The sequence below is a fragment of the Spinacia oleracea genome, chromosome 4 (genome assembly GCF_020520425.1).
Source record: "Spinacia oleracea cultivar Varoflay chromosome 4, BTI_SOV_V1, whole genome shotgun sequence".
Taxonomy (NCBI): domain Eukaryota; kingdom Viridiplantae; phylum Streptophyta; class Magnoliopsida; order Caryophyllales; family Amaranthaceae; genus Spinacia; species Spinacia oleracea.
The window spans coordinates 37,588,723-37,615,422 of record NC_079490.1 but is presented as its reverse complement, the minus strand read 5'-3'; the positions used below and the strand labels follow the sequence as shown (position 1 = coordinate 37,615,422).

The 26,700-nt window shown below is 40.2% G+C and overlaps 1 protein-coding gene across 1 annotated transcript; it reads left to right on the top strand.

The window, feature by feature from the left end:
- Positions 1-1,885: 1,885 nt before the first annotated feature.
- LOC130459801 (uncharacterized) lies at positions 1,886-26,700 on the top strand. The gene is made up of 10 exons (XM_056827354.1): positions 1,886-2,274; positions 4,709-4,754; positions 4,848-4,930; positions 24,947-25,036; positions 25,194-25,247; positions 25,389-25,472; positions 25,577-25,693; positions 25,785-25,847; positions 25,978-26,064; positions 26,370-26,700. The coding sequence occupies exons 6-10, from the start codon at positions 25,399-25,401 to the stop codon at positions 26,698-26,700; spliced, it is 672 nt and encodes a 223-aa protein (XP_056683332.1). The 5' UTR covers positions 1,886-2,274; positions 4,709-4,754; positions 4,848-4,930; positions 24,947-25,036; positions 25,194-25,247; positions 25,389-25,398.

Here is a 26,700-nt window from a genome sequence, read left to right as displayed (position 1 = left end):
TTCACAAAGGTTACTGCATCTGTAGAACCCACTTTCTCTTTATCTTCTCGACAGTCGGCGTTGTGGAAATCACAGCAGGGAGATCACACCTCTGCTTGTCTTCGTGCGGTCCCCATATCAGGTTTGGGATAGACGATGAATGCTAAGGCTTACCGATGTGTGTTGTGTTATCGGTTGGGGGTTCCTTTGTTCTCTGTTACTGCGCATGTTCTGCTTGTTCCAGGGTCTTTGCGGGAGACATCTTTGGTGATCATGCGGTGTCATGTGCTGCCATGGTGGGTATTAAACATCGGCATAATGTGATTCGGGATACCCTTGTTCATATTTGTTATCGGTCTGGGATTTTGGCACGGAAAGAGGTTGATATTGGTCTATGTGGAGGGAACGATGGAGCTCTCCGACCAGCTGACGTGTTGCTCTACTCTTGGGATCGGGGCTGTGATGTGTGTATTGACTTGATGGGATCATCTCCTTTGACACAATCTGGGTTGTCTGGCTTTGCTCCTGGCCGGGTTGTGACTAGACCTGGTTATCGGGCGGGGCGGGTCAGGGTCGGTGCGGGTCAAAAGAGGGTCGGGTATTGAAAGGGTCATTTTTAGCGGATCGATAATGGGCGGGTCAAAAGCGGGTCGCGGGTCAATAGCGGGTCATTAGTGGGCGGGTCAATAAACGAGCAATGAAAAATGAAAAATAAAAGAGTCATGTGCAAGTACAAGTAAATACGAATCTATACACGTAATTTTTTGTATCATTGCTATTTTAATTTTCAAAATAATTGTAGTATAAGTTTGAACCTATAATGACCCTGTCCAATAAAGGCCCTGTCCAATAAGAGCCCTGCCCAATAAAAGCCCTATTAACTTGACCCTAACCCTATATCCATTGGACTACCCTGTCCAATAACCAGGTCTAGTTGTGACTGATGCGACTGTTCGAAAGCGGGTCAAGTACGAAGCACGTTGCAGGGCCATTGGTTATGGCTTTCTTCCGTTCTCTTTCTCTTCTTTGGGGGAGCTGGATAAGGATGTTGTTGCGTTGTTGAATCGGGTTCAGAATTTTTCTAAGACACAGGACATTGGAGCTCGTGCTGCTGCTCATATTTTCACCAGGATAGGTTTTGCTATAGTCAGAGGAGTGGGGCCCAGATTGTATCTCGTCTTTCAACTAACTATTTGTAAAATATTTGACTTTGTTAGCATTTGATTTATAATAATAAAACAAAAAATTAAAAATAATAATAGTTGATGGATAAAAGGAGAGGAGGACACATGTCACCTAATCATCAACGGTTTTGCTTTTTAAATAATAGATATAGATAGATTTATTAAAAAATATATAATATGAAAATAAATATTTATTAAAGGTTTTAACATATCCTAACAAATATGATATGCCTTTCATAAGATAATCAAATAATTTTACGAAATTCTACATCATACATTATACGGAAATAATCAAAATTATTATTTTTTAAAAATAAAACCTCGACAAGTTAGGAAACGAACCAATTCTTAAAATATTGCATCAGTCAATTTTGGTCATAATAAAATATAATACTCCCTCCGTCTCGGAATACTTGAACCGGTTTGACGGGCACATAGTTTAATACAAAGTAATTGACTTATTATTTAATTAGATCGTAGTTGATAGTGGGGTATTTTTTAATATAGATAAGGATATGTGTCAACTTTTTAAAGGGAGTAAGGGGGTAGGGGGAGAGCCAGGCCCGGTGGTGGCCCTGTGCATTCTGGTCAATAGCACAGGGCCACCAAAAAAAATAGGGCCCATTTTCGCAGCCCAACTTACATACTTAAAAAAAAAAAAAACTTTAATTAAATGAATGTTCTGGCCTGCTAATCAGTTCAGCAATATATTCAACTTCCCAGCCACGCTTTCGTTTCTCAAGATTCAACGCTCCATTCACCGCTACATTAAATGCTTCATTCAATCAGCATCTCCCTTAAGTTACTCCTTTCCAATATTATTTCAAATTCCAATAATTCTAATCAACAATTTTCATTAAAAACTATTAAATTTCAATGGAATAACCGAAAAATTTATCTGAATTTTCATCAGATATTCAATACAATAGAAGAACTAAAGAATTTGTTATCAATGGAACCAAATTTTTGGCAAATTAACATCTACTTTCATATCAAAGGGCTATTTTTTTATCCTCTACCGAGTATCAGAACCGAGTATTTGTTTAGTATTAGAAAGGAGTGAGATTTATGGATTTGTTGAAGATGAAGAACAAAAATCGCATAGGCAAAGGTATTTTCATGCTTATCAATTATCAATTTATGAAATTAAAATTATTTTTCTTTTTAATTTCATTTTTTTCATGGTTTAATTTCCTATTAATTACAATTTTACAATTTTTATAGTTGTAAATTACTATTTTTTTTCTTAATTTTGTGCTTGTCAAACAATTCAAACCCAGCTTTTTTTTTGTTTTTTTGTGAAAGATAGGGGATGAGCCCCTTCAAGTAAAAGGGATACAAGACAGAAGCAGCAAGCTAATTAAACGTTCAAGGCAAAATAGGAAAATAAAAAGCAGGAAATAAACTACACTACTTCTACAGCAAGCTAATTATCAGTGTTTGGGTTTGATAATTTCAAAAAGTGTCATGTCAATTTTGGTTTGTTAATAAAAAAGTGCGATATATGGGTTTGATAATTTCATTACGGAGTATTTCGTAAACACTGATAATTCCATAAACAGTGACAATTGATATTAACACTGATAATACTACGGAGTATCTGATTCAAATTTGGGTTTAATATTTAAAAAGTGAGATAATCAAATTTGGGTTTGATATTTAAAAAGTGCGATAATCAAATTTGGGTTTAATGCTAGGGGCCCATTTTTTAGATTTGGACAAAATAGAACAGGGCCTCCAAAATGTTTAAGACGGCCCTGGGGAGAGCGCATGGGACCACAGAATGACACGTGAAGGGGGGCAATTGATATAATATTTATAAAAGTTTATCATTTATAGAAACAGTGTAAGGAATACGGGACGGCTTTATAAGAAAAGCGGTACAAGTATTTCGGGACGGAGGGAGTAATACATATAAATATTGCACCGGGTATATGGGAAAAAAAATAACTAAATAGACTTAGGACTATTTCATCCCAGCATACGGAAAGACAAAAAAACTTAGGACTATCAACTTATGAGTATTTACTAAATTAAAGGAAATATCTAATTTGAATATATTATTGACTTTCATTGCGTATCACAATGATATTTATGGCAAACATTATTGACAAAATATATGTATATTACTTAGGGATGTCAATGGGGCGGGGCGGGGCGGGGCGGATGCGGATGTAGGTCCCTCCATTCCCATCCCCACCTAAAATTTTCATCCCCATCTCCGCCCCATCACCCATGGCGGGTACAAAATTCATCCCCATCCCCGCCCCAACGGGTGTAAGCTAAAATCCATCCCCGCCCCGCCACCCAACTGGGTATCCACCCCGTCTTATCCCCGCTTCATACCCACGCTAATACCCGCCTAATTTTTCTTATTTAGCAAACATTTGCCATATATACGGAGTAATCAAAGTTAACTATAGAAAAAAAATACCTTATGACTAAAGTAACCTATATAATCGAAAAAAATACTCGTCATAACAAAAAAAATCCAAACAAAAAACATAAAAATCTCACCTAAATTTATATTATCACCTAAAGATGCAAATAAATCAAAATTCACCCCATCACCCATGGCGGTTATGAAGCGGGGGGAGTGGGGATGGGGCGGAGCGAATGGGGATGGGGCGGGGCGGGCGGGGATGGGGCGGGTTCAACACAAAATCCACACCCGCCCCATCACCCATGGCGGGTACGATTTTTATACCCATCCCCGCCCCATCACCCGCCAAACCCACCTCCATCCCCGCCTACTTGGGGCGGATGCGGGGCGGGTCTCCCGCAAAACCCGCCCCACTGACATCCCTAATATTACTAGAATAATACTCATCTCACATCTTTTTTACGGAAAACTAACAAATATATTTAACAAAAAGTTATGAAAAAATTAATTCATGAAATATATATACTCCGTACTATAATGCATGTTTTTCAGATTGCTCAAAAGTTATAATTTCTTATGTTTTTCTTATCATAAATTTATAATCAAATTAACTCATGAAATAATTTATTTTCAATTTTATAGCCTAAATATAATTTTTCTAACAATATATATATATATATATATATATATATATATATATATATATATATATATATATATATATATATATATATATAGGGGACGGATCCGGTAAGAACACTCCCTTATGTAAGTACACTTCTTATATAAGAACACCTTCTACACCATTGGATTAGAATCAAATCAATGGCCACGATCATCCCAGCCACTGCCATAATGGCATGATCGTAAATAAAAAAAAACGGATCAAAAATATATAAAAAAAAAATAAAAAAATTTCTCGTCAGTTGCCATAACTTCCACTCTCTCACCATTTTCTCTCTCCTCAACCTCCCACTCACTCCCTACAACGGACGAAAAACCGCTCAAATACTATCTATTTAATAGAATTCCGGCAGAATTATTGCAAAAAACAACAACAATTCATCATTCTATACTTTAATCACGCTTAATCAAAAAAATTGCAACAAAATCGCAAAAAATTTTGAAAGCTGAAAATTGTACGCAATTTCGGTGGAGTCAGGTGACGAAAATGCGATTGATTCTTCGAACAACTGCGAAAATACAAGGTTAGTGATAATCTAACAAATTCATATAGTTTAAATGTTTCGTTAATTTCAATTAATTTTTTAATTTTTGTTGCTTAATTTTGAAATATTAAGGAAAATCGAGCACATGCAAAGCGAGGAAGCTCAACACGCAATCGAATCTAGTGTCAATGCTCCTTAGAAAAAGCTACAAATACGTAAGGATTTCAATTTATTTGGAGTTTCAAATAAAGAAAATCGACTAAAATTGTTATTCTAAACATGTTCTAATGTTAAATTTATGTTCAAAATAAAGTTCTACAGTTAATTGTCATAATTTAAAGTTTTTATACCAGATCTGTTATTAAATATGAATGTTCTAATTTTTTCCGCATGTTCTAATAATATTAAGACATGTTTCAAAGTTTTTATGATGTTCAATACATCTTTTAAGCATGTTCTAATGTATGAATGATGTTCTGAGGCAAGTTCTAAATTTAAAAGTCATGATTGAATGTTTTAATGATGGATCTGGTGGTAGAGAAAGAATGTTCGAAAAAAATTCCATGTTCTAAAGATGTTAAGAATGTTCTAAAGTTATTCGAACATGTTTCATTGTTTTGGGCCAACATCTGCTTTATAAAACAAAACTTTTAAATTTGGAGCATGTTCTAAAGGTTTTAATCATGAATGAATGTTTTAGAAAATATTCAAATTGGTACATTATGTAGACACCTACTTTTGTCCCCGTTCCCGCAAGGGAAAGGTTCGATGATGAAAGCATAAAAACTCCACTTGACAACGCATCTCCTATAAAATAAACGAATCTCGATTCCCCATTTCATTTTACTCGAAACCTGCTATTTATGGAAACATGCTAAAAATAGTAACTGCCGTAAAAGGTAGCTTCTAAAAGTGGCAAATCATAAAAGATAGAAACCTGTCAGAATTAGGTGTTGCACTCCAACATAAATCCTAAATGAGATAGAAAACCGCGAGAATCCTATTCCTAATAGGATTCGGAAATAAGAGTTACGTATTAATTAAAATCCTAACGAACCTAGAGTTCGTAACGGGCCCAGACGCATTCCGTCACAAAACTGATACGCGCTAAAAGACTTGAATTAATCTCAAACTCTACGGATTTTAGGAATCCGAATCTGACTAAACAAAACTGCCCAGACCCTATTTTCAACGCCTGGCTCTGGGCGCCGAAATCATCGGCGCCCAGGCCTGGGCGCTGAAAATACCTGGGTACGTCTCTTTTCCTAATTCTTTATGGATTAGAACTCTGCAATTCTATCTTTCCACGAACTCTTCCCTATAAATAGGCCCCTAGTTTCGACGTGAAACAACACACAACAACACATAATATATTCTGAGTATTGACTATAAACCCCTTAGCCTGAGCCTCTCGCTGCAAAACTGTTCACGCGTTCTGTCGCAATCGATCCATAAATCGAACAGAACGTATCCTGTCCCATAATTGAGATTCGTTAAATAAAAAGGAGAAATAGCAAAGTCAAAGTGGTTAGTTTTCTGAGAACCGTGACGCACCTCTCAAGGGTGCGTCGTAATGTGTCCCTTTTCGATGATTTAACTGCTTTCCTCGCCCTTTTTATGAACTGTTAAACTAACCTAATCTGATTGTTCTATCATGCCTAACAAATATAATATTTTTGGGAAATCGGATTATCATGCTAGGTCCCTTAATGCTATTTAAATCAGATAATCACGATCGGATTAGTATTATATGTTGCATATTGCTAAAATCAACTCAGATTAGTTTAATAGTTAACGCATGTCCCTTCAATTATTTATGCTGAGCTAGTAAGGATATCCTGCCTCTGGAGTTATCGACGAGCGAATTATTCCTCTCGGTAGTTACAGTCCCCCGAACCCTCAATCTCTACCTTGCGGGTGTATATTGAGAGATCCCCACACCAGGGATCACAGGGGAACCTACGGCCATCGTGGTCAAACATAATTGCACTCCCTTTATGTCACGATAACCGGGTTTTGTCAGTTTTTCTCATTGTCGTTAAAAACTGAATGGCGACTCCTATATTACTAGTCAATTGGGTGTATACTCACAGGAAATCCAATTACACTTGATTGAATAAAAAGAATCGTCACACCCACGAGGGACAAGGTCACGCATTAGCCTCGCGCTTTTTCGACCCCTCACAGTGGCGACTCCACTGGGGATAGTGAAGGAAATACTCGTGCTTGTAGGTAATCAAAATAGCCGAAGGGTGAAACGATCCTACCCCGCGTTTATTTCCCCATCAAGTTGGGACGACCTGAAAATCAACATATTAATGTGAACGGGCAGAACATCATAACGAATCTCGGCTCCCTCGGGAGTTGGGACTAAGGATACCTTTTTTCGCCAACAGGGGGGTGCATACGCCGCGCATGTTTCCCACTCGGTACTTGTGCAGGTAGTACACCTATCCCGAACCCAATCGCTCGCTCATTAGGTCCCTCTCGCCTGCATGCCCCCTTGGCTTGCACTTGCGGGTTGGCCTCTTGAGCGAAATTCGTCTGTTGAAGACACTACCTCGACCGGGGCATGTGTTGGATCTACGATAGAAGCGGTACCAAGCCAGGCGCAAATAAACTACCCATAGAAACCTATCATAAACTACGTGGCATATTTAATTTTCAAATCCATGTTTGTAATGTAGTTATGTGTAGCGAAATATGTGATTGTGTGTGACAAACTATCCTAGAAAACCAATGACCTTAAAAATTGCCCAAACATTCATAGACTAATTTGCCAAAGAGTTATAACGAAGCACGTGTTCCGCAAACCCGAATGATCGCCACAAAATAAGCGACACTCGGGATGGCCTATAACGAATCCCACAAACGCTGTTGAGCGTGAAGGACGTTATTAGGCAAGCACGCAAATCGAAGTCGCATAAACAGAAAACAGAAAACGAGAACCAGCCAGGGACGCATTTTTCAACGCCCCTGGCTGGGCGCCAAAATTTCTCACGCCCACTCCTGGGCGCTGAAGTTGCTGCTTGGCTTTCTGGTCAGGCGCAGCAGCTTCGGTGCCCAAGCAAAAAGAAAGTACGTAGCACAAAAAATGTTCATCAAAAGAATTGCTACGAGGGTGTAAGAAAAGCACTCGATTTCAAAAGACGACTCGCGAAAAATTAATAACTCTTTGTGTCGTCGTTAGGCCTCCTACGACGGCAATGCTCGGCACCAAAACCGAACATGCTAACAACTATGAATGTCACACAGGCAAGTGTTTCGAAAATCCAAAGAATGACCAAAATAAATAAAAAAACCCAAAAAAAGTGTACCGACAGAAGAAAGAGCGAAAAAGTGAAAAACCAATTTAGAGAGTCGAAGTCTAGACTAAGTAATGCTTGAAACTTTGGGAACCTAAACTTTAGCTTATCTTATGCCTAGGACCGGTCCTGCCACTTGGTGCCGATCAGGGAATCAACGGCTAGTGCGTCTCGAAGATACATCACCAACATCAGGTTTAGTAACTCCAAGCTCCGTCCGTCGTCCCTCATTTCAAACCTTGATTCGCACCTCCAAACATGTCCATCGAAGATTTGCGAGACCAGATGGTCCAAATGACCCAACTCATGGGCCAACTGAAAATGGAAAATGAAGCCTTAGCGGCTGCGCAAGCCAAAAATGACCTCGAAAACGAGAAGAGGATTGAAAAAATGGTCCTACAGCAAACCATGGGGAGCAAATACTTCTCCCTCGAGCCTGAACCTTTTTTTGGCAAATTACCAGAAAAGTTCAGTTCATCTGACTTACCAAAGTTCAAGGCCACGGATAACCCCCGTGATCATCTACTGAGCTTTGTGAATACCATGAACTTGAAAGGCGTGGACAAGTCCATGTACCTACCTGCCTTTCCTTTGTCTTTGGAACCTGTGCCGCTCAAATGGTACTATCACCAGGACCCTAAGCTCTTCCCCACTTGGGAAGACTTTGTCAATGTCTTCATCAAGCAATACTCGTCGAACATGGATTTCCAAGTCACCATGCGCGAGCTGGAAGTTCTCTTCCAAAAGAAAAATGAGGGTTTCACAACCTACTTTGCTAGATGGAGGGACCAGGCGGCCAAACTAATCAATAGGCCTCCCGAAACAGAATTGGTCCAAAAATTCATTGACAACTTGGACCCGGCTTACAGACAACACCTTAGGTACCTGGGACTCGACACTCTCAAAAGGGTTTATGATGTGGGAATAAAAATCGAGGACGACCTCGCCAAAACCATACAGAGCAAACCTGCATATAAGACCAACACCTATAATCGGGGTAACACATCCCAAGCCCAAGAAGTCCATGCTGTAGAAGAGGCTCCTGCCCGAAAATACCCTGTAAGATGGGTCCGAGACCGAAAGTTTGCCCCACTCGGGTCAACTTTGGTACAAGCCTTTGAAAGACTAACCAATCAAGGAAAGTTGAGACATATAGGCCCCACCCGTGACCCTCCTGTCAAAAACAAATATTGGGTCGAAGGTACTTACTGCAAATTCCATCAAGGAAATGGGCATGACACTGAAAACTGCTGGAATCTAAAACATACGATCCAGGACATGATAGAGGATGAAGTGATACCTTTCCCTAACGTTGGCAAACCCAACAACAACAAGAGCCCACTCGGCTCTTGTCACATCTCTCTCGACCAACCAGAGAATTTCGACCCCACGGTGTATATTACACCTCAAGGTGCACCACTCGCTGTGGTACCTATGGATCGAATCGAGGGGGAAGTGTGCGGTGTGTGGAACGATGATGCTGAAGATATTTACCTATCTCAAGTCTCGGGCCAGGACCTCTTCACCGAAACTTGGCCCGGGTATGCTCTCATTGACACCACCCCTCAGGAGCCCGAGGTCGACAACCTCACCCGATCCGGAAGGATATACCAACCGGATATTCACCCACCTCCTATGGACGACATCCCGGTTAGGCAAACTCCTGAGAACGGGCGGCACGCCACCGTCGCGGAAGTCATTGAAAATCCTCTCCTGAAACAACTGAAAAGAACCAAGGCTGAGATTGCCATCTGGGATCTTATGTGTACTTCAAAGGAACATCGCGAAAAGCTTATTCGCTCACTTGACCTCATCTCAGTACCCACAGATATCACACTTGACTCATTGGTTAGCCATGTCACGAGAGATGCCGGAGAAAAGGCTATAGTTTTCACTGATAAAGACTTACCCAAAGAGGGGGGTGCTCACAATAAAGCCCTTTACTTAGTGGTTGGATGCAAAGGACAAAACATCCCCCTAGCGCTCGTAGATAATGGTTCGGCGGTTAATGTCTGCCCATTGCGAACTGCCCATTGCTTGGGGCTGGGAAACGACGACTTCCAAACCTCCACGCAAGGGGTACGAGCTTATGATAACTCCCGAAGGCCTGTATTGGGAAAAATCAACCTTACCATACAAACCGGGCTTGTGGCACGCACCACGGAGTTTCAAATAATCGACATCAAGCCCACTTTCAACCTCCTCTTGGGGCGACCTTGGCTCCATGACTTAGGAGGTGTGGCTTCTACCTTGCACCAAATGGTTAAACTTAACCATAACGGGGTAATACTAGAAATCCGCGCCCCTCCTCCCGACGTCAGTTGTACTATGGTTGGAACGGCCGAAACTGCAGATGACCTTTATGGGTTTCAAATGGAAGAAACAATCCAGTTCATCGAAGATTATGATCCGGCATTCCTAGACCCGCATGCATCCCGAGTCATCCCTAGAATGATGTTAGCTCAAGGTTATTTCCCAGGAACCCCATTGGGCATAAGGAAGAAGGAATGCACATTCCATCCTTTTCCCGACAAATCTACTCCCTTTGGCTTAGGTTATGAACCAACGGAGGAAGATATTGCTGACCGCCTATCTAGGCTACGCCTTAACAAAGACAAACAAACCACCCTCCTTCCCCCATATCAAAGGACCCTTAACGGGATGTTTGTTCGGGAAGGAGAAGAACACCCATGCTGTGATTTCCCTGAACCCCTCGTTCAGGATGGCTTGCTAAAACCCGGATTTGAAATTTTCCATGATTGCCACACCTTGGATGAGGCACCCCACCTCACCAACACTAAAACAGCTGAAATATTGGACAACCAGGCTCTATGGACATTGTTTAACGAATCGAGGCCTATGGAGAACGAGACTGTGATGACTACCCTAGCTTTACAAGATGAAGGTTTCGATCCAACCCGGTTAATCTCTCCTGCATCAACACCAAAAGAGGTCGGGAACGGATGGGTGAAGACATATCAGTGGGTCAACGCAAAAGGAATGGGATTCAAGATGAGTACCGGTGAAGGACCAAAGTTTTATGAAAACTAAACCCCAGGCTTGAGCCACATAGAGCACCATTAGTAAAAAGCGCCTAGTAGTTCTTTAGATTGATAGAAAAAATAATAGAGACTTTAGATAGTCCTAAGGCCCTTTAGAATATGGGTCAGTTTTATTTCAGTGTGTTTTCCTTACTTTCCAAATCAATAAAGGCGTAATATTTTTCCTAAAAATTTTATTCTAACACTAAATAAACACCAAATGTACTTGCAAAATAAAAAAAAATAATAAAGAAGCGACCCACTATAGGCCCAACAAACAAAGCCCACTCGGTTTTGAAATAATGCCATGTGAACCAGTTCCCGAAACCCACAAAATAAACCACACTATCCCATCCTCAAAACCCAAAAGGCCAACCAATGTCATCATAAGAGTCAATCCATGCAACCCAAAATCAAAAAGAAATCAAAAATTTAAAACGAATGCAAATGTTACCAAAAAAATAAATTCATAAAACATAGAATCCACCAACAGCGGTTTCACATAGATTCCATCATACCCTCCACAAAGATCTTCATAAGTTCTGCACCCTAACTCCATTTTCAAAACTGTTTTGAGTCACCAATAGAAAAAATTAATCTGGACAAAAATGCGTTTCACGCTAACAGTAAAAAAACCTCCAAAATAGCCTCAAAATTAACTTTAACTACGAAGCAAAATATCAAGGCACAAAAAACGAAGTAGAAATAAAAGCAAGAACATGTGAAGCAAAAACGTCAAAATTGACCGCCCAAGTTATTTTCAGCGCTCAGGGCTGGGCGCCGAAATTTCTGACGCCCCAGCCTGGGCATTGAAACTCTCTGCCTGCCAAAAGTTTTCCTTTTTTCGAAAAGTGCTCGTCATTTTTTTCGCACACAACGGAAAAATAACGAACACTTGGGGGGTACAGTACGTATCCAAATAGGTTTACCAACAAATTGGTCGAATTTTACGCAACCTATGGAAAACGGCAGATGAAAATGGCAAATACTTCACTCATTTGACCGATTAAGTAATATGTTTCCACTTCAGGACATATCTACCGAAATCCGGCATACTAGAGCTTATTCTAAAGCTAAACTACGCGCGACCTGATTCTGACAACATACGTAGGCAATCCTTACCAAGGATTCGGTCCAAATAATAATAAAAAAATTATATTCTTTGTGTAAAAAAGTGTTAGACATATAAACAAAATTGAATGGAGACTAAAAATACGCCTTTATTAAAATATAATAAGAAGGAAAACAAAGTGCTAGGAATAAAAACAAACACAACTGAAATAAATAGAGGGCACTTACACCCTAGCAAAGAACTACACTACTCTAGTTCTTCCGGATCATCAAATAAAGTCTTGAAGAGAGCGATGTTCGCAGGATCTACCCCCATAGTCTTCTGCGCTGCCCCAATATCAATCTCCATAAGAACTGGCTCCTGGACACTAACTTCCAAAGATGCCAAAGCTTTAGAAACATTCTCAGTTATAGCCCGCTCAGCCTCAAGGGCACAAACGGTGGTGGGAGAAGGATTACTATCATCAACTGGACTAGCCACTGTTTCTACAGGCGGCTGAGCCTTCCTAACCCATACATTGTTCCGGCGACGATCTCCGCGAGAGTTTGCATTTCTTTTAACAACAGCAGGCCCCTTCATGTTAGGCATCTTTTTAGGCCTGACACTGGAACGGGGAAGAACTTCCTTTCGCTTTCGATCAGGACGAGCTTTCACAGTCTTAAAACTATAGGTACGAGGTCTGGCAGAATCAGCACCCTCATACTTAACACGAATACGAGGAATCAAAAGCTCAGCCGGCTCCCCATTACGAGCCTCGGTCCTCACATCCTTGTCATCGGAACTCATCCACAACTTATAGTTTTCAGAAAGACCCACAAACCCATTTGTAGCTACAGCCCAACGCGGGAGACCATCATAATACCTAGCCCACGCTAAGACCCGTGTTTGTGCAAAGGTCGCTACCTTAGGTGGTACCGTATCAGAAAAGGGGATAGTCTGCCTTAAACCATATTGACGCATGACTCGGTAAGGGAAAATATAAATGGGACAAGATAGCCCCAACAAAGAAATATAAACCGATACATCAGACCCCCCTGTCATAGTAGTCAAACCCCACCATGGTACCACCCACTTAATATAACAAATGCCATAAGTAAAAAAGGAGGTCCATTCGGCCTCGTCCTGGCCTTGGTGCAGGTATTTTCGGTTACCCAAAGCTATAGGGCGATAATGTTTAGGATCGGCAGGAGCTTCCAAAAGTCTAAGCCGTTCCGCAAGCCAAATCTGCAAAAACAGGTACGATCGAATCAAAAGAATGAAAAGAAAGAAAAAAGGTTCCTGGGGCGCAGTTTCAACGCCCAGTATCAGGCGCAGAATATTCCAGCGCCCAGCCCTGGGCGCTGAAACTCAGCCCCAGGAAAAAAGAAATATATAAAAGTGGCGTATGTGTGCGCAAAGAAAGAAATAGATTACCTGCAGTAATAGGGGGCTTCCCTTAAAAATTTTGGATTTGGCATCCTTCTTCAGCTCATCCGCACTCAGCAAAGTCTCAGCAACAACCAACGGCATAATAGAATAGCAACTTTCCATCTGGCTAATCAAGGGGATCAGCCTTATGTCACCGAACTCACCATTATTATTCGACATCAAATAATGATTCAACAAGAAAAATACACTCGAATGTTCAATTTTTGTTCGGTCATATTCTTACTAGGCCTAAAATGATGTTTTACGAGTTTTGCCAAGTTAACCTTATCGTCTACAACAAGTTCAGCAAACATGTTATCATCTAGCCCTAGGAAAGCCCTTATGGTTGTTTTACCCTCTTCAATAGTGCCAGGGGTAACAGGAGTAGCATTAGTAGGATAACCAAGGATCGCAGCAAATTCATCAGGCAAAGGACATATTTCATTGCCCCGAAAGGAAAAAAACATGATGATCGGAGTCCCAAAAGTTTAGGGCAGCATGCAGAAAATTATAATCAATATTAATTTATTGTAAGCCTAAAAGTGCCTCTAAGTGGTATTCTTTTAACAAAGCTTTTTCTGTGGGAGTAAGGGCTCGTAGCCAACGCCTAACAGTCCGTTGGAGTGAGAAAGTAGGGATCGACATGGCAAAAGCAGTAAATAATTAGAGCACAGCAAAAAAGAGAGAAAGAATTTGAGAGTGGTGGAAAATAAGGACGTACCTAGCCCCTATATATAGCTGAACGCACCCAATAAACATCCTGATCCCATTCGGAAACGTGTTTAGAAATCCGAAAATCAAATATTACCAGGAAAGAACTTTCAGCGCCCACCTCTGGGCGCCGAAATTTTTAACGCCTGAGCTTGGGCGCGGAAAATGCAGCCCAAGGCCCAGGGTTTCACAAAAACACGGAATAGGAAAGGACTTAAGACCGTGTTGCTAAAACACGAGGCCCTATTACAAGTAAGATCAAGCCCAAAGCACCTTTAGCTCCCAAATAAGCAAAAAAATAATAATAACAGTGAAACTTGGTCGAAACTTAGACTCATCTCAGAAAACTCTCGTGTACACTTTTCAAAAAAAAAGCAAGTTAAATATCATGGGCATTCTTCGAAACACCAAAAATATGTGTCGTTAAGTCATTGGTTTTCCAAATAGAAAATGTCTGTCTGTCAAAGGGATAATCCGGGCCAAGCCAAAACCGGATGTCGCCTGAAAGCTAAAGTCGCACTCCACGGCTTCACTAAAAATAGCACACTACTATAGGAGGTCGCTCGCACATACGAGCGTGACCCCAAACATGATTACAAGACGCGAAAAACAACCGACGAGCCCCAACACTTGGGGGCTCGCGAAAAGTGGACTCCAACAGGGAGCGCCAATCAGAATCACATTCCCAGACTGCGCCACGCACCATAACATGTTTGGATATCTCAAAAAATATCGTTAAACAAAAATATACACAGTGTGGACCCACTTATAGGACACATCTAATCAGGAAATATTACGACCCACCAACAGGTTGTAATCACCAAAAGATCTTCTACATAGGCAAAATAAGAAATTCAAAATGGGCTCGCCCACCCTCAGCGGGCGGGGTCTGCGTCACTAGCCGCGCAGGTCCTCAGTTTCGAAAAATAAAGTCTTCAAATTTAAAATAGGCTCGCCATCTTCAGCCGGCGTGGTCTACGGCGCAAAGCACGTAGGTCCTTATTTTCAAAAAAAAAAAAACAAAAAACAAAACAAAATAAAATTTCAAAACAGATTCGTCCACTTCTATCGGACAGGGGGTCCACCCTCAGCGGACAGGCTCGCCATCTTCAGCCGGCGGGGTCTACGTCACAAACCGCGTAGGTCCTTATTTTCAAAAACATCAAAACAGATTCGTCCACTTCTATCGGACGGGGGGTCCACCCTCAGCGGACAGGCTCGCCCACCTTCAGCGGGCGGGGTCTGCGTCACTAACAGCGCAGGTCCTTAGTCGCTGCAGCGATAACTTTTATCGGTTTTCCCTTTTTCCGAAAATCAAAGGATCGGTTTTCCCTTTTTCCGAAAATTAAAGGATTGGTTTTCCCTTTTTCCAAAAATTAAAGGGATTGGTTTTTCGTTTTTCCAAAAAAGAGCGATGTGCTGGATTTTCCTTCGTTTTACGTCCTATAAAAACAAGGGGGTTTTCTCGTTTAGCTAGCCCTTAATTTTCGGAAAAAGGGAAAACCGATCCTTTGATTTTCGGAAAAAGGGAAAACCGATAAAAGTTATCGCTGCAGCGACTAAGGACCTGCGCTGTTAGTGACGCAGACCCCGCCCGCTGAAGGTGGGCGAGCCTGTCCGCTGAGGGTGGACCCCCCGTCCGATAGAAGTGGACGAATCTGTTTTGATGTTTTTGAAAATAAGGACCTACGCGGTTTGTGACGTAGACCCCGCTGGCTGAAGATGGCGAGCCTGTCCGCTGAGGGTGGACCCCCCGTCCGATAGAAGTGGTCGAATCTGTTTTGAAATTTTATTTTGTTTTGTTTTGTTTTTTTTTTTTTTTTGAAAATAAGGACCTACGTGTTTTGCGCCGTAGACCCCGCCGACTGAAGATGGCGAGCCTATTTTAAATTTGAAGACTTTATTTTTGGAAAACTGAGGACCTGCGTGGCTAGTGACGCAGACCCCGCCCGCTGAGGGTGGGCGAGCCCATTTTGAATTTCTTATTTTGCCTATGCAGAAGGGCTTTTGTGATTACTACCTGTTGGTGGGTCGTAATATTTCCTGATTAGATGTGTCCTATGAGTGGGTCCACACTGTGTATATTTTTGTTTAACAATTTTTTTTTTTTGAGATATCCAAACATGGTATGGTGTATGGCGCAGTCTAGGAATGTGATTTTGATCGCGCGCCCCTCGTTGGGGTTTATTTTTTCGCGAGCCCCCAAGCACAGGGGCTTGTCGGTTGTTTTTCGCATCTTGTAATCATGTTTGGGGTCATGCTCGTATGTGCGAGCGACCTTTGTAGTGGTGTGCTACTCTTAACAAAGTCGTGAGGTGCGACTTTCAGCAATTTTCAAGTCGAATGAGTATGGCAGGGCCCACTAGAAGTTAGGGCCTTTTTTGAGCATGGGTACATTTTTGGCGCCCAGGCCTGGGCGTTGAGTACCGGTGAAGGACCAAAGTTTTATGAGACTAAACCCCAGGCTTGAGCCACATAGAGCACCATTAGTAAAAAGCGCCTAGTAGTTCTTTAGATTGATAGAAAAAAATAATAGAGACTTTAGATGGTCCTAAGGCCCTTTAGAATATGGGTCAGTTTTATTTCAGTGTGTTTTCCTTACTTTCCAAATCAATAAAGGCGTAATATTTTTCCTAAAAATTTTATTCTAACACTAAATAAACACCAAATGTACTTGCAAAATAAAAAAAATAATAAAGAAGTGGCCCACTATAGGCCCAACAAACAAAGCCCACTCGATTTTGAAATAACGCCATGTGAACCAGTTCCCGAAACCCACAAAATAAACCACACTATCCCATCCTCAAAACCCAAAAAGCCAACCAATGTCATCATAAGAGCCAATCCATGCAACCCAAAATCAAAAAGAAATCAAAAACTTAAAACGAATGCAAATGTTACCAGAAAATAAATTCATAAAACATAGAATCCACCAACAGCGGTTTCACATAGATTCCATCATACCCTCCACAAAGATCTTCATAAGTTCCGCACCCTAACTCCATTTTCAAAACTGTTTTGAGTCACCAATAGAAAAAATTAATCTGGACAAAAATGCTTTTCACGCTAACAGTAAAAAAACCTCCAAAATAGCCTCAAAATTAACTTTAACTACGAAGCAAAATATCAAGGCACAAAAAACGAAATAGAAATAAACGCAAGAACATGTGAAGCAAAAACGTCAAAATTGACCGCCCAAGTTATTTTCAGCGCCCAGGGCTGGGCGCCGAAATTTCTGACGCCCCAGCCTGGGCGTTGAAACCCTCTGCCTGCCAAAAGTTTTCCTTTTTTCAAAAAGTGCTCGTCATTTTTTTCGCACACAACGGAAAAATAACGAACACTTGGGGGGTACAGTACGTATCCGAATAGGTTTACCAACAAATTGGTCGAATTTTACGCAACCTATGGAAAACGGCAGATGGAAATGGCAAATACTTCACTCATTTGACCGATTAAGTAATATGTTTCCACTTCAGGACATATCTACCGAAATCCGGCATACTAGAGCTTATTCTAAAGCTAGAACTACGCGCGACCTGATTCTGACAACATACGTAGGCAATCCTTACCAAGGATTCGGTCCAAATAATAATAAAAATTATATTCTTTGTGTAAAAAAAGTGTTAGACATATAAACAAAATTGAATAGAGACTAAAATACGCCTTTATTAAAATATAATAAGAAGGAAAACAAAGTGCTAGGAATAAAAACAAACACAACTGAAATAAATAGAGGGCACCTACACCCTAGCAAAGAACTACACTACTCTAGTTCTTCCGGATCATCAAATAAAGTCTTGAAGAGAGCAATGTTCGCAGGATCTACCCCCATAGTCTTCTGCGCTGCCCCAATATAAATCTCCATAAGAACTGGCTCCTGGACACTAACTTCCAAAGATGCCAAAGCTTTAGAAACATTCTCAGTTATAGCCCGCTCAGCCTCAAGGGCACAAACAGTGGTGGGAGAAGGATTTCTATCATCAACTGGACTAGCCACTGTTTCTACAGGCGGCTGAGCCTTCCTAACCCATACATTGTTCCGGCGACGATCTCCGCGAGAGCTTGCATTTCTTTTAACAACAACAGGCCCCTTCATGTTAGGCATCTTTTTAGGCCTGACACTGGAACGGGGAAGAACTTCCTTTTGCTTTCGATCAGGACGAGCTTTCACAGTCTTAAAACTATAGGTACGAGGTCTGGCAGAATCAGGACCCTCATACTTAACACGAATACGAGGTATCAAAAGCTCAGGCGGCTCCCCATTACGAGCCTCGGTCCTCACATCCTTGTCATCGGAACTCATCCACAACTTATAGTTTCCAGAAAGACCCACAAACCCATTTGTAGCTATAGCCCAACGCGGGAGACCATCATAATACCTAGCCCACGCTAAGACCCGTGTTTGTGCAAAGGTCGCTACCTTAGGTGGTACAGTATCAGAAAAGGGGATAGTCTGCCTTAAACCATATTGACGCATGACTCGGTAAGGGAAAATATAAATGGGACAAGATAGCCCCAACAAAGAAATATAAACCGATACATCAGACCCCCCCTGTCATAGCAGTCAAACCCCACCATGGTACCACCTACTTAATAGAACAAATGCCATAAGTAAAAAAGGAGGTCCATTCGGCCTCGTCCTGGCCTTGGTGCAAGTATTTTCGGTTACCCAAAGCTATAGGGCGATAATGTTTAGGATCGGCAGGAGCTTCCAAAAGTCTAAGCTGTTCCGCAAGCCAAATCTGCAAAAACAGGTACGATCGAATCAAAAGAATGAAAGGAAAGAAAAAAGGTTCCTGGGGCGCAGTATCAACGCCCAGTATCAGGCGCCGAATATTCCAGCGCCCAGCCCTGGGCGCTGAAACTCAGCCCCAGGCAAAAAGAAATATATAAAAGTGGCGTATGTGTGCGCAAAGAAAGAAATAGATTACCTGCAGTAATAGGGGGCTTCCCTTAAAAATTTCGGATTTGGCATCCTTCTTCAGCTCATCCGCACTCAGCAAAGTCTCAGCAACAACCAACGGCATAATAGAATAGCAACTTTCCATCTGGCTAATCAAGGGGATCAGCCTTATGTCACCGAACTCATTATTATTATTCGACAGCAAATAATGATTCAACAAGCAAAATACAAGGGCTCGAAGGTTCAATTTTTGTTCGGTCATATTCTTACTAGGCCTAAAATGATGTTTTACGAGTTTTGCCAAGTTAACCTTATCGTCTACAACAAGTTCAGCAAACATGTTATCATCTAGCCCTAGGAAAGCCCTTATGGTTGTTTTACCCTCTTCAATAGTGCCAGGGGTAACTGGAGTAGCATTAGTAGGATAACCAAGGATCGCAGCAAATTCAGCAGGCAAAGGACATATTTCATTGCCCCGAAAGGAAAAAACATGATGATCGGAGTCCCAAAAGTTTAGGGCAGCATGCAGAAAATTATAATCAATATTAATTTGTTGTAAGCCTAAAAGTGCCTCTAAGTGGTATTCTTTTAACAAAGCTTTTTCTGTGGGAGTAAGGGCTCGTAGCCAACGCCTAACAGTCCGTTGGAGTGAGAAAGTAGGGATCGACATGGCAAAATCAGTAAATAATTAGAGCACAACAAAAAAGAGAGAAAGAATTTGAGAGTGGCGGAAAATAAGGACGTACCTAGCCCCTATATATAGCTGAACGCATCCAATAAACATCCTGATCCCATTCGGAAACGTGTTTAGAAATCCGAAAATCAAATATTACCAGGAAATAACTTTCGGCGCCCACCTCTGGGCGCCGAAATTTTTAACGCCTGAGCTTGGGCGCGGAAAATGCAGCCCAAGGCCCAGATTTCACAAAAACACGGAATAGGAAAGGACTTAAGACCGTGTTGCTAAAACACGAGGCCCTATTACAAGTAAGATCAAGCCCAAAGCACCTTTAGCTCCCAAATAAGCAAAAAAATAATAATAACAGTGAAACTTTTTCGAAACTTAGACTCATCTTAGAAAACGCTCATGTACACATTTCAAAAAAAAAGCAAGTTAAATATCATGGTCATTCTTCGAAACACCAAAAATATGTGTCGTCAAGTCATTGGTTTTCCAAATAGAAAATGTCTGTCTGTCAAAGGGATAATCCGGGCCAAGCCAAAACTGGATGTCGCCTGAAAGCTAAAGTCGCACTCCACGGTTTCACTAAAAATAGCACACTACTATAGGAGGTCACTCGCACATACGAGCGTGACCCCAAACATGATTACAAGACGCGAAAAAACAACCGACGAGCCCCAACACTTGGGGGCTCGCGAAAAGTGGACTCCAACAGGGAGCGCCAATCAGAATCACATTCCCAGACTGCGCCACGCACCATAACATGTTTGGATATCTCAAAAAAATATCGTTAAACAAAAATATACACAGTGTGGACCCACTTATAGGACACATCTAATCAGGAAATATTACAACCCACCAACAGGTTGTAATCACCAAAAGCTCTTCTACATAGGCAAAAAATTCAAAATGGGCTCGCCCACCCTCAGCGGGCGGGGTCTGCGTCACTAGCCGCGCAGGTCCTCAGTTTCGAAAAATAAAGTCTTCAAATTTAAAATAGGCTCGCCATCTTCAGCCGGCGGGGTCTACGGCGCAAAACACGTAGGTCCTTATTTTCAAAAAAAAATAAAAAATAAAAAAACAAAACAAAATAAAATAAAATTTCAAAACAGATTCGTCCACTTCTATCGGACGGGGGGTCCACCCTCAGCGGACAGGCTCGCCATCTTCAGCCGGCGGGGTCTACGTCACAAACGGCGTAGGTCCTTATTTTCAAAAACATCAAAACAGATTCGTCCACTTCTATCGGACGGGGGGTCCACCCTCAGCGGACAGGCTCGCCCACCTTCAGCGGGCGGGGTCTGCGTCACTAACAGCGCAGGTCCTTAGTCGTTGCAGCGATAACTTTTATCGGTTTTCCCTTTTTCCGAAAATCAAAGGACCGGTTTTCCCTTTTTCCGAAAATTAAAGGATTGGTTTTCCCTTTTTCCAAAAATTAAAGGATTGGTTTTTCGTTTTTCCAAAAAAGAGCGATGTGCTGGATTTTCCTTCGTTTTACGTCCTATAAAAACAAGGGGGTTTTCTCGTTTAGCTAGCCCTGAAAATGAGAATCTTTAAAAACGTTTTACCTCGTGATTGGGCTTGGCCAGGCCCAATTACAATTTCGAAAACATCTGTAGTTACTCCCAATGATAAAGTGAGGGAGTTTTCTACGCATCTTTAGATCCTTCCAATGACAAAGTGAGGAAGTTTCTATACTATCAGTTGACAAATCCCAATGACACGTGAGGGATATGTCGACACTTCAAGTGATGACCCTTAAGTCAAATGTTATCACTCGGGGGCTCGTGAGACCTTCGCAAAACAGGTCACATACACCATGGCTTGTGTGACGCACTCCGTCTAATACTTTGACCATCGTCTTACTCCAAGACTCAGTCAAAGTGGGGGCTAACTATAGACACCTACTTTTGTCCCCGTTCCTGCAAGGGAAAGGTTCGATGATGAAAGCATAAAAACTCCACTTGACAACGCATCTCCTATAAAATAAACGAATCTCGATTCCCCATTTCATTTTACCCGAAACCTGCTATTTATGGAAACCTGCTAAAAATAGTAACTGCCGTAAAAGGTAGCTTCTAAAAGTGGCAAATCATAAAAGATAGAAACCTGTCAGAATTAGGTGTTGCACTCCAACATAAATCCTAAATGAGATAGAAAACCGCGAAAATCCTATTCCTAATAGGATTCAGAAATAAGAGTTACGTATTAATTAAAATCCTAAAGAACCTAGAGTTCGTAACGGGCCCAGACGCATTCCGTCACAAAATTGATACGCGCTAAAAGACTCGAATTAATCTCAAACTCTACGGATTTTAGGAATCCGAATCTGACTAAACAAAACTGCCCAGACCCTATTTTCAACGCCTGGCTCTGGGCGCCGAAATCTTCGGCGCCCAGGCCTGGGCGCTGAAAATACCTGGGTACGTCTCTTTTCCTAATTCTTTATGGATTAGAACTCTGCAATTCTATCTTTCCACGAACTCTTCCCTATAAATAGGCCCCTAGTTTCGACGTGAAACAACACACAACAACACATAATATATTCTGAGTATTGACTCTAAACCCCTTAGCCTGAGCCTCTCGCTGCGAAACTGTTCACGCGTTCTGTCGCAATCGATCCATAAATCGAACAGGACATAACCTGTCCCATAATCGAGATTCGTTAAATAAAAAGGAGAAATAGCAAAGTCAAAGTGGTTAGTCTTCTGAGAACCGTGACGCACCTCTCAAGGGTGCGTCGTAACGTGTCCCTTTTCGATGATTTAACTGCTTTCCTCGCCCTTTTTATGAACTGTTAATCTAACCTAATCTGATTGTTCTATCACGCCTAACAAATATAATATTTTTGGGAAATCGGATTATCATGCTAGGTCCCTTAATGCTATTTAAATCAGATAATCACGATCGAATTAGTATTATATGTTGCATATTGCTAAAATCAACTCAGATTAGTTTAATAGTTAACGCATGTCCCTTCAATTATTTATGCTTAGCTAGTAAGGATATCCTGCCTCTGGAGTTATCGACGAGCGAATTACTCCTCTTGGTAGTTACAGTCCCCCGAACCCTCAATCTCTACCTTGCGGGTGTATATTGAGAGATCCCCACACCAGGGATCACAAGTAAACCTACGGCCGTCGTGGTCAAACATAATTGCACTCCCTTTATGTCACGATAACCGGGTTTTGTCAGTTTTTCTCATTATTGTTAAAAACTGGATGGCGACACCTATATTACTAGTCAATTGGGTGTATACTCACAGGAAATCCAATTACACTTGATTGAATAAAAAGAATCGTCACACCCACGAGGGACAAGGTCACGCATTAGCCTCGCGCTTTTTCGACCCCCTCACATTAGGAATCCGAATCTGACTAAACAAAACTGCCCAGACCCTATTTTCAACGCCTGGCTCTGGGCGCCGAAATCATCGGCGCCCAGGCCTGGGCGCTGAAAATACCTGGGTACGTCTCTTTTCCTAATTCTTTATGGATTAGAACTCTGCAATTCTATCTTTCCACGAACTCTTCCCTATAAATAGGCCCCTAGTTTCGACGTGAAACAACACACAACAACACATAATATATTATGAGTATTGACTTTAAACCCCTTAGCCTGAGCCTCTCGCTGCGAAACTGTTCACGCGTTCTGTCGCAATCGATCCATAAATCGAACAGAACGTATCCTGTCCCATAATTGAGATTCGTTAAATAAAAAGGAGAAATAGCAAAGTCAAAGTGGTTAGTTTTCTGAGAACCGTGATGTACCTCTCAAGGGTGCGTCGTAATGTGTCCCTTTTCGATGATTTAACTGCTTTCCTCCCCCTTTTTATGAACTGTTAAACTAACCTAATCTGATTGTTCTATCACGCCTAACAAATATAATATTTTTGGGAAATCGGATTATCATGCTAGGTCCCTTAATGCTATTTAAATCAGATAATCACGATCGAATTAGTATTATATGTTGCATATTGCTAAAATCAACTCAGATTAGTTTAATAGTTAACGCATGTCCCTTCAATTATTTATGCTGAGCTAGTAAGGATATCCTGCCTCTGGAGTTATCGACGAGCGAATTACTCCTCTCGGTAGTTACAGTCCCCCGAACCCTCAATCTCTACCTTGCGGGTGTATATTGAGAGATCCCCACACCAGGGATCACAAGGGAACCTACGGCCATCGTGGTCAAACATAATTGCACTCCCTTTATGTCACGATAACCGGGTTTTGTCAGTTTTTCTCATTGTCGTTGAAAACTGAATGGCGACTCCTATAATTACTAGTCAATTGGGTGTATACTCACAGGAAATCCAATTACACTTGATTGAATAAAAAGAATCGTCACACCCACGAGGGACAAGGTCACGCATTAGCCTTGCGCTTTTTCGACCCCCTCACACATTAATGTTCAAAGCATGTTCTAAGCATGTTCTAATTTCAAAAGATTGTTTTAAGGAAAGTTCTAAATTTCAAAAGATTCCATGTTCTAAACATTTTAAGAATGTTCTTATGTCATTGCTACACATGTTCTAATAATATAAATACATTTTTGAATGTTTTCATCCTATTCTAAACATACATTAATATTCAATCCATGTTTTAAGCATGTTATAATGTAAGAATGTTGTTCTAAGGCAAGTTCTAAAATTAAAACTAATTATTAAATATTATGAGATAGATATATTGTACAAAATTTACCATGTTCTAAACATTTTAAGAATGTTCTTATGTCATTGCAACACATGTTCTAATAATAAAAATACATGTTTGAATGTTTTCATCCTATTCTAAACATACATTAATGTTCAATCCATGTTTTAAGCATGTTCTAATGTAAGAATGTTTTTCTAAGGCAAGTTCTTAAATTAAAACTAACTATTAAATATTATGAGATAGATATATTGTACAAAAATTACCATGTTCTAAAAAACTCTATAAGTGTTCTAAAAAATATTACCATGTTCTAAACATTCCAACATGTTTCATTGCCTTAACATATGATCTAATTTTATAAAATGGATATTTTAAAATGTTTGAGCATGTTCTAAAGTTTTTTAACATTATCTAACAGTGGGATTTATGTAAATATTCTAATATTTTTTCAGCAAGGAGGATGACATACACTACGAAAAGGTTGATAATGCAATTGTTTCAAGTCTTCATACAAATCCTACAGAAGAAAATATTTCAGAAATGTAAGAAAATAAAAGTTTATTGAGTGACAAAATAAATACTGTATGTTCTAAATGTTATTTAAAGCATGTTTTAATGTTATAATGCAAGTTTTAAAGTCATGCGTAAAATTTTCAAATATTATCATGCATGTTCTAAAACATATTTAATTGAAAACAGAGAAAAAACAGAAGAGGATGTTGCCAAAACAGAGGAGGAATGTGACATTATAAGGTAATTTTCCAGAATTTAAATTATAATATATTTGCAAATATTTAGAACATAAGAAAAATCTTAAGAACATGTCTTCTGCACTTTGATTTAGTATACATATTTTCTGATCATTTAATATAATTAAATACAATTTATTTATAGGAATGAGAATATGAAAAGAATAGACGGTGAACAAGAGACCGTGTTGCAAACAACTTCAACTGAATCAACAATTTCGATTCAAAAGTAAGTTCCAGAATTTTAGTTCATCATAATATGTTCTTTAATAAAATTATTAAATATTCTTACCGCATTTTCTTATGTTTGAAAATGTTTTACCAATATGATAGGAGTGTTCCTGAAATTGAATACAATAGAGTCCCTCAAGCGAAAGAAAGGATTAAACATACCATGAAATTTACTACGGAAGAGGTACAAACCACTTCTGAAGTAATTCCAATCAAGAGGTAATAATCCTAATTAAATTTAACAATAGGAACAAATAAATTCCAATTTAAAAACATTTACTAACAAATGTTTAAAACTACAACTAAACAGGAAAGAAAAAGAAAGGATCATAGTGAGGATTAAAAATCCACAAAAGGAAAAAATAAATCCTAGGTATGCTGCCTATGTTCTAAATGTGTGTCTCTTATGTTCTAATTGTTAATTACTTGGAACTTGTTTAAATGTTCATACATTATAATAAAAAATTATGTTCTGATATTTGGAATAAATTATAATCATTTAGGGGTCAACCACCAAAAAAAGTTACATTGAAAATTAAAGGTGATGTTCATGGAGTGAAGGCGGCACCTATATTGGACAATGATCAAAGGTAATTATTTTTTATCAAAATATTAACACATTCAAAATACTTGAAAAACAGAACTAATTTAGTTTGATTTTAAATTTAAATCAAATGAATCAATGTTATTTTTATCTGTAATGTATGTTCTAATATTCAACACTTATGTTCTAATATTCAACACTTATGTTCTAATATAATACACTTATGTTCTAATATCATGGACTTATGTTTTAATTATTCTATCCTATGGAATAATTTCATATATATATGTTTGGATTTAGTTGTATGTGTGTACTAATAGAGTGTGCAATATGTAATAATTTTTGTTTAAGGAATGAATCGGAAAAGTTGGAAGTAACAACTGAGAATAAAGAATCTGAGAAGTTGGAAGATAACACAAAAGAGCATGAAAAGGAAGAGATGCCCCTGAAAAATAAAAAAGAAACAGAAAATGCCGAGGCAGAGCCAACAAAATCAGAGGAAAAGAAGGAAGAGAAGACAGAAGCTGATGAGTTAAGGCTGCCAACTGTTACAACTCATTCAAATGAGTTAGAAGCAAAAGAGCATGAAAAGGAAGAGATGCCCCTGAAAAATAAAAAAGAAACAGAAAATGCTGAGGCAGAGCCAACAAAATCAGAGGAACAGAAGGAAGAGAAGACATAA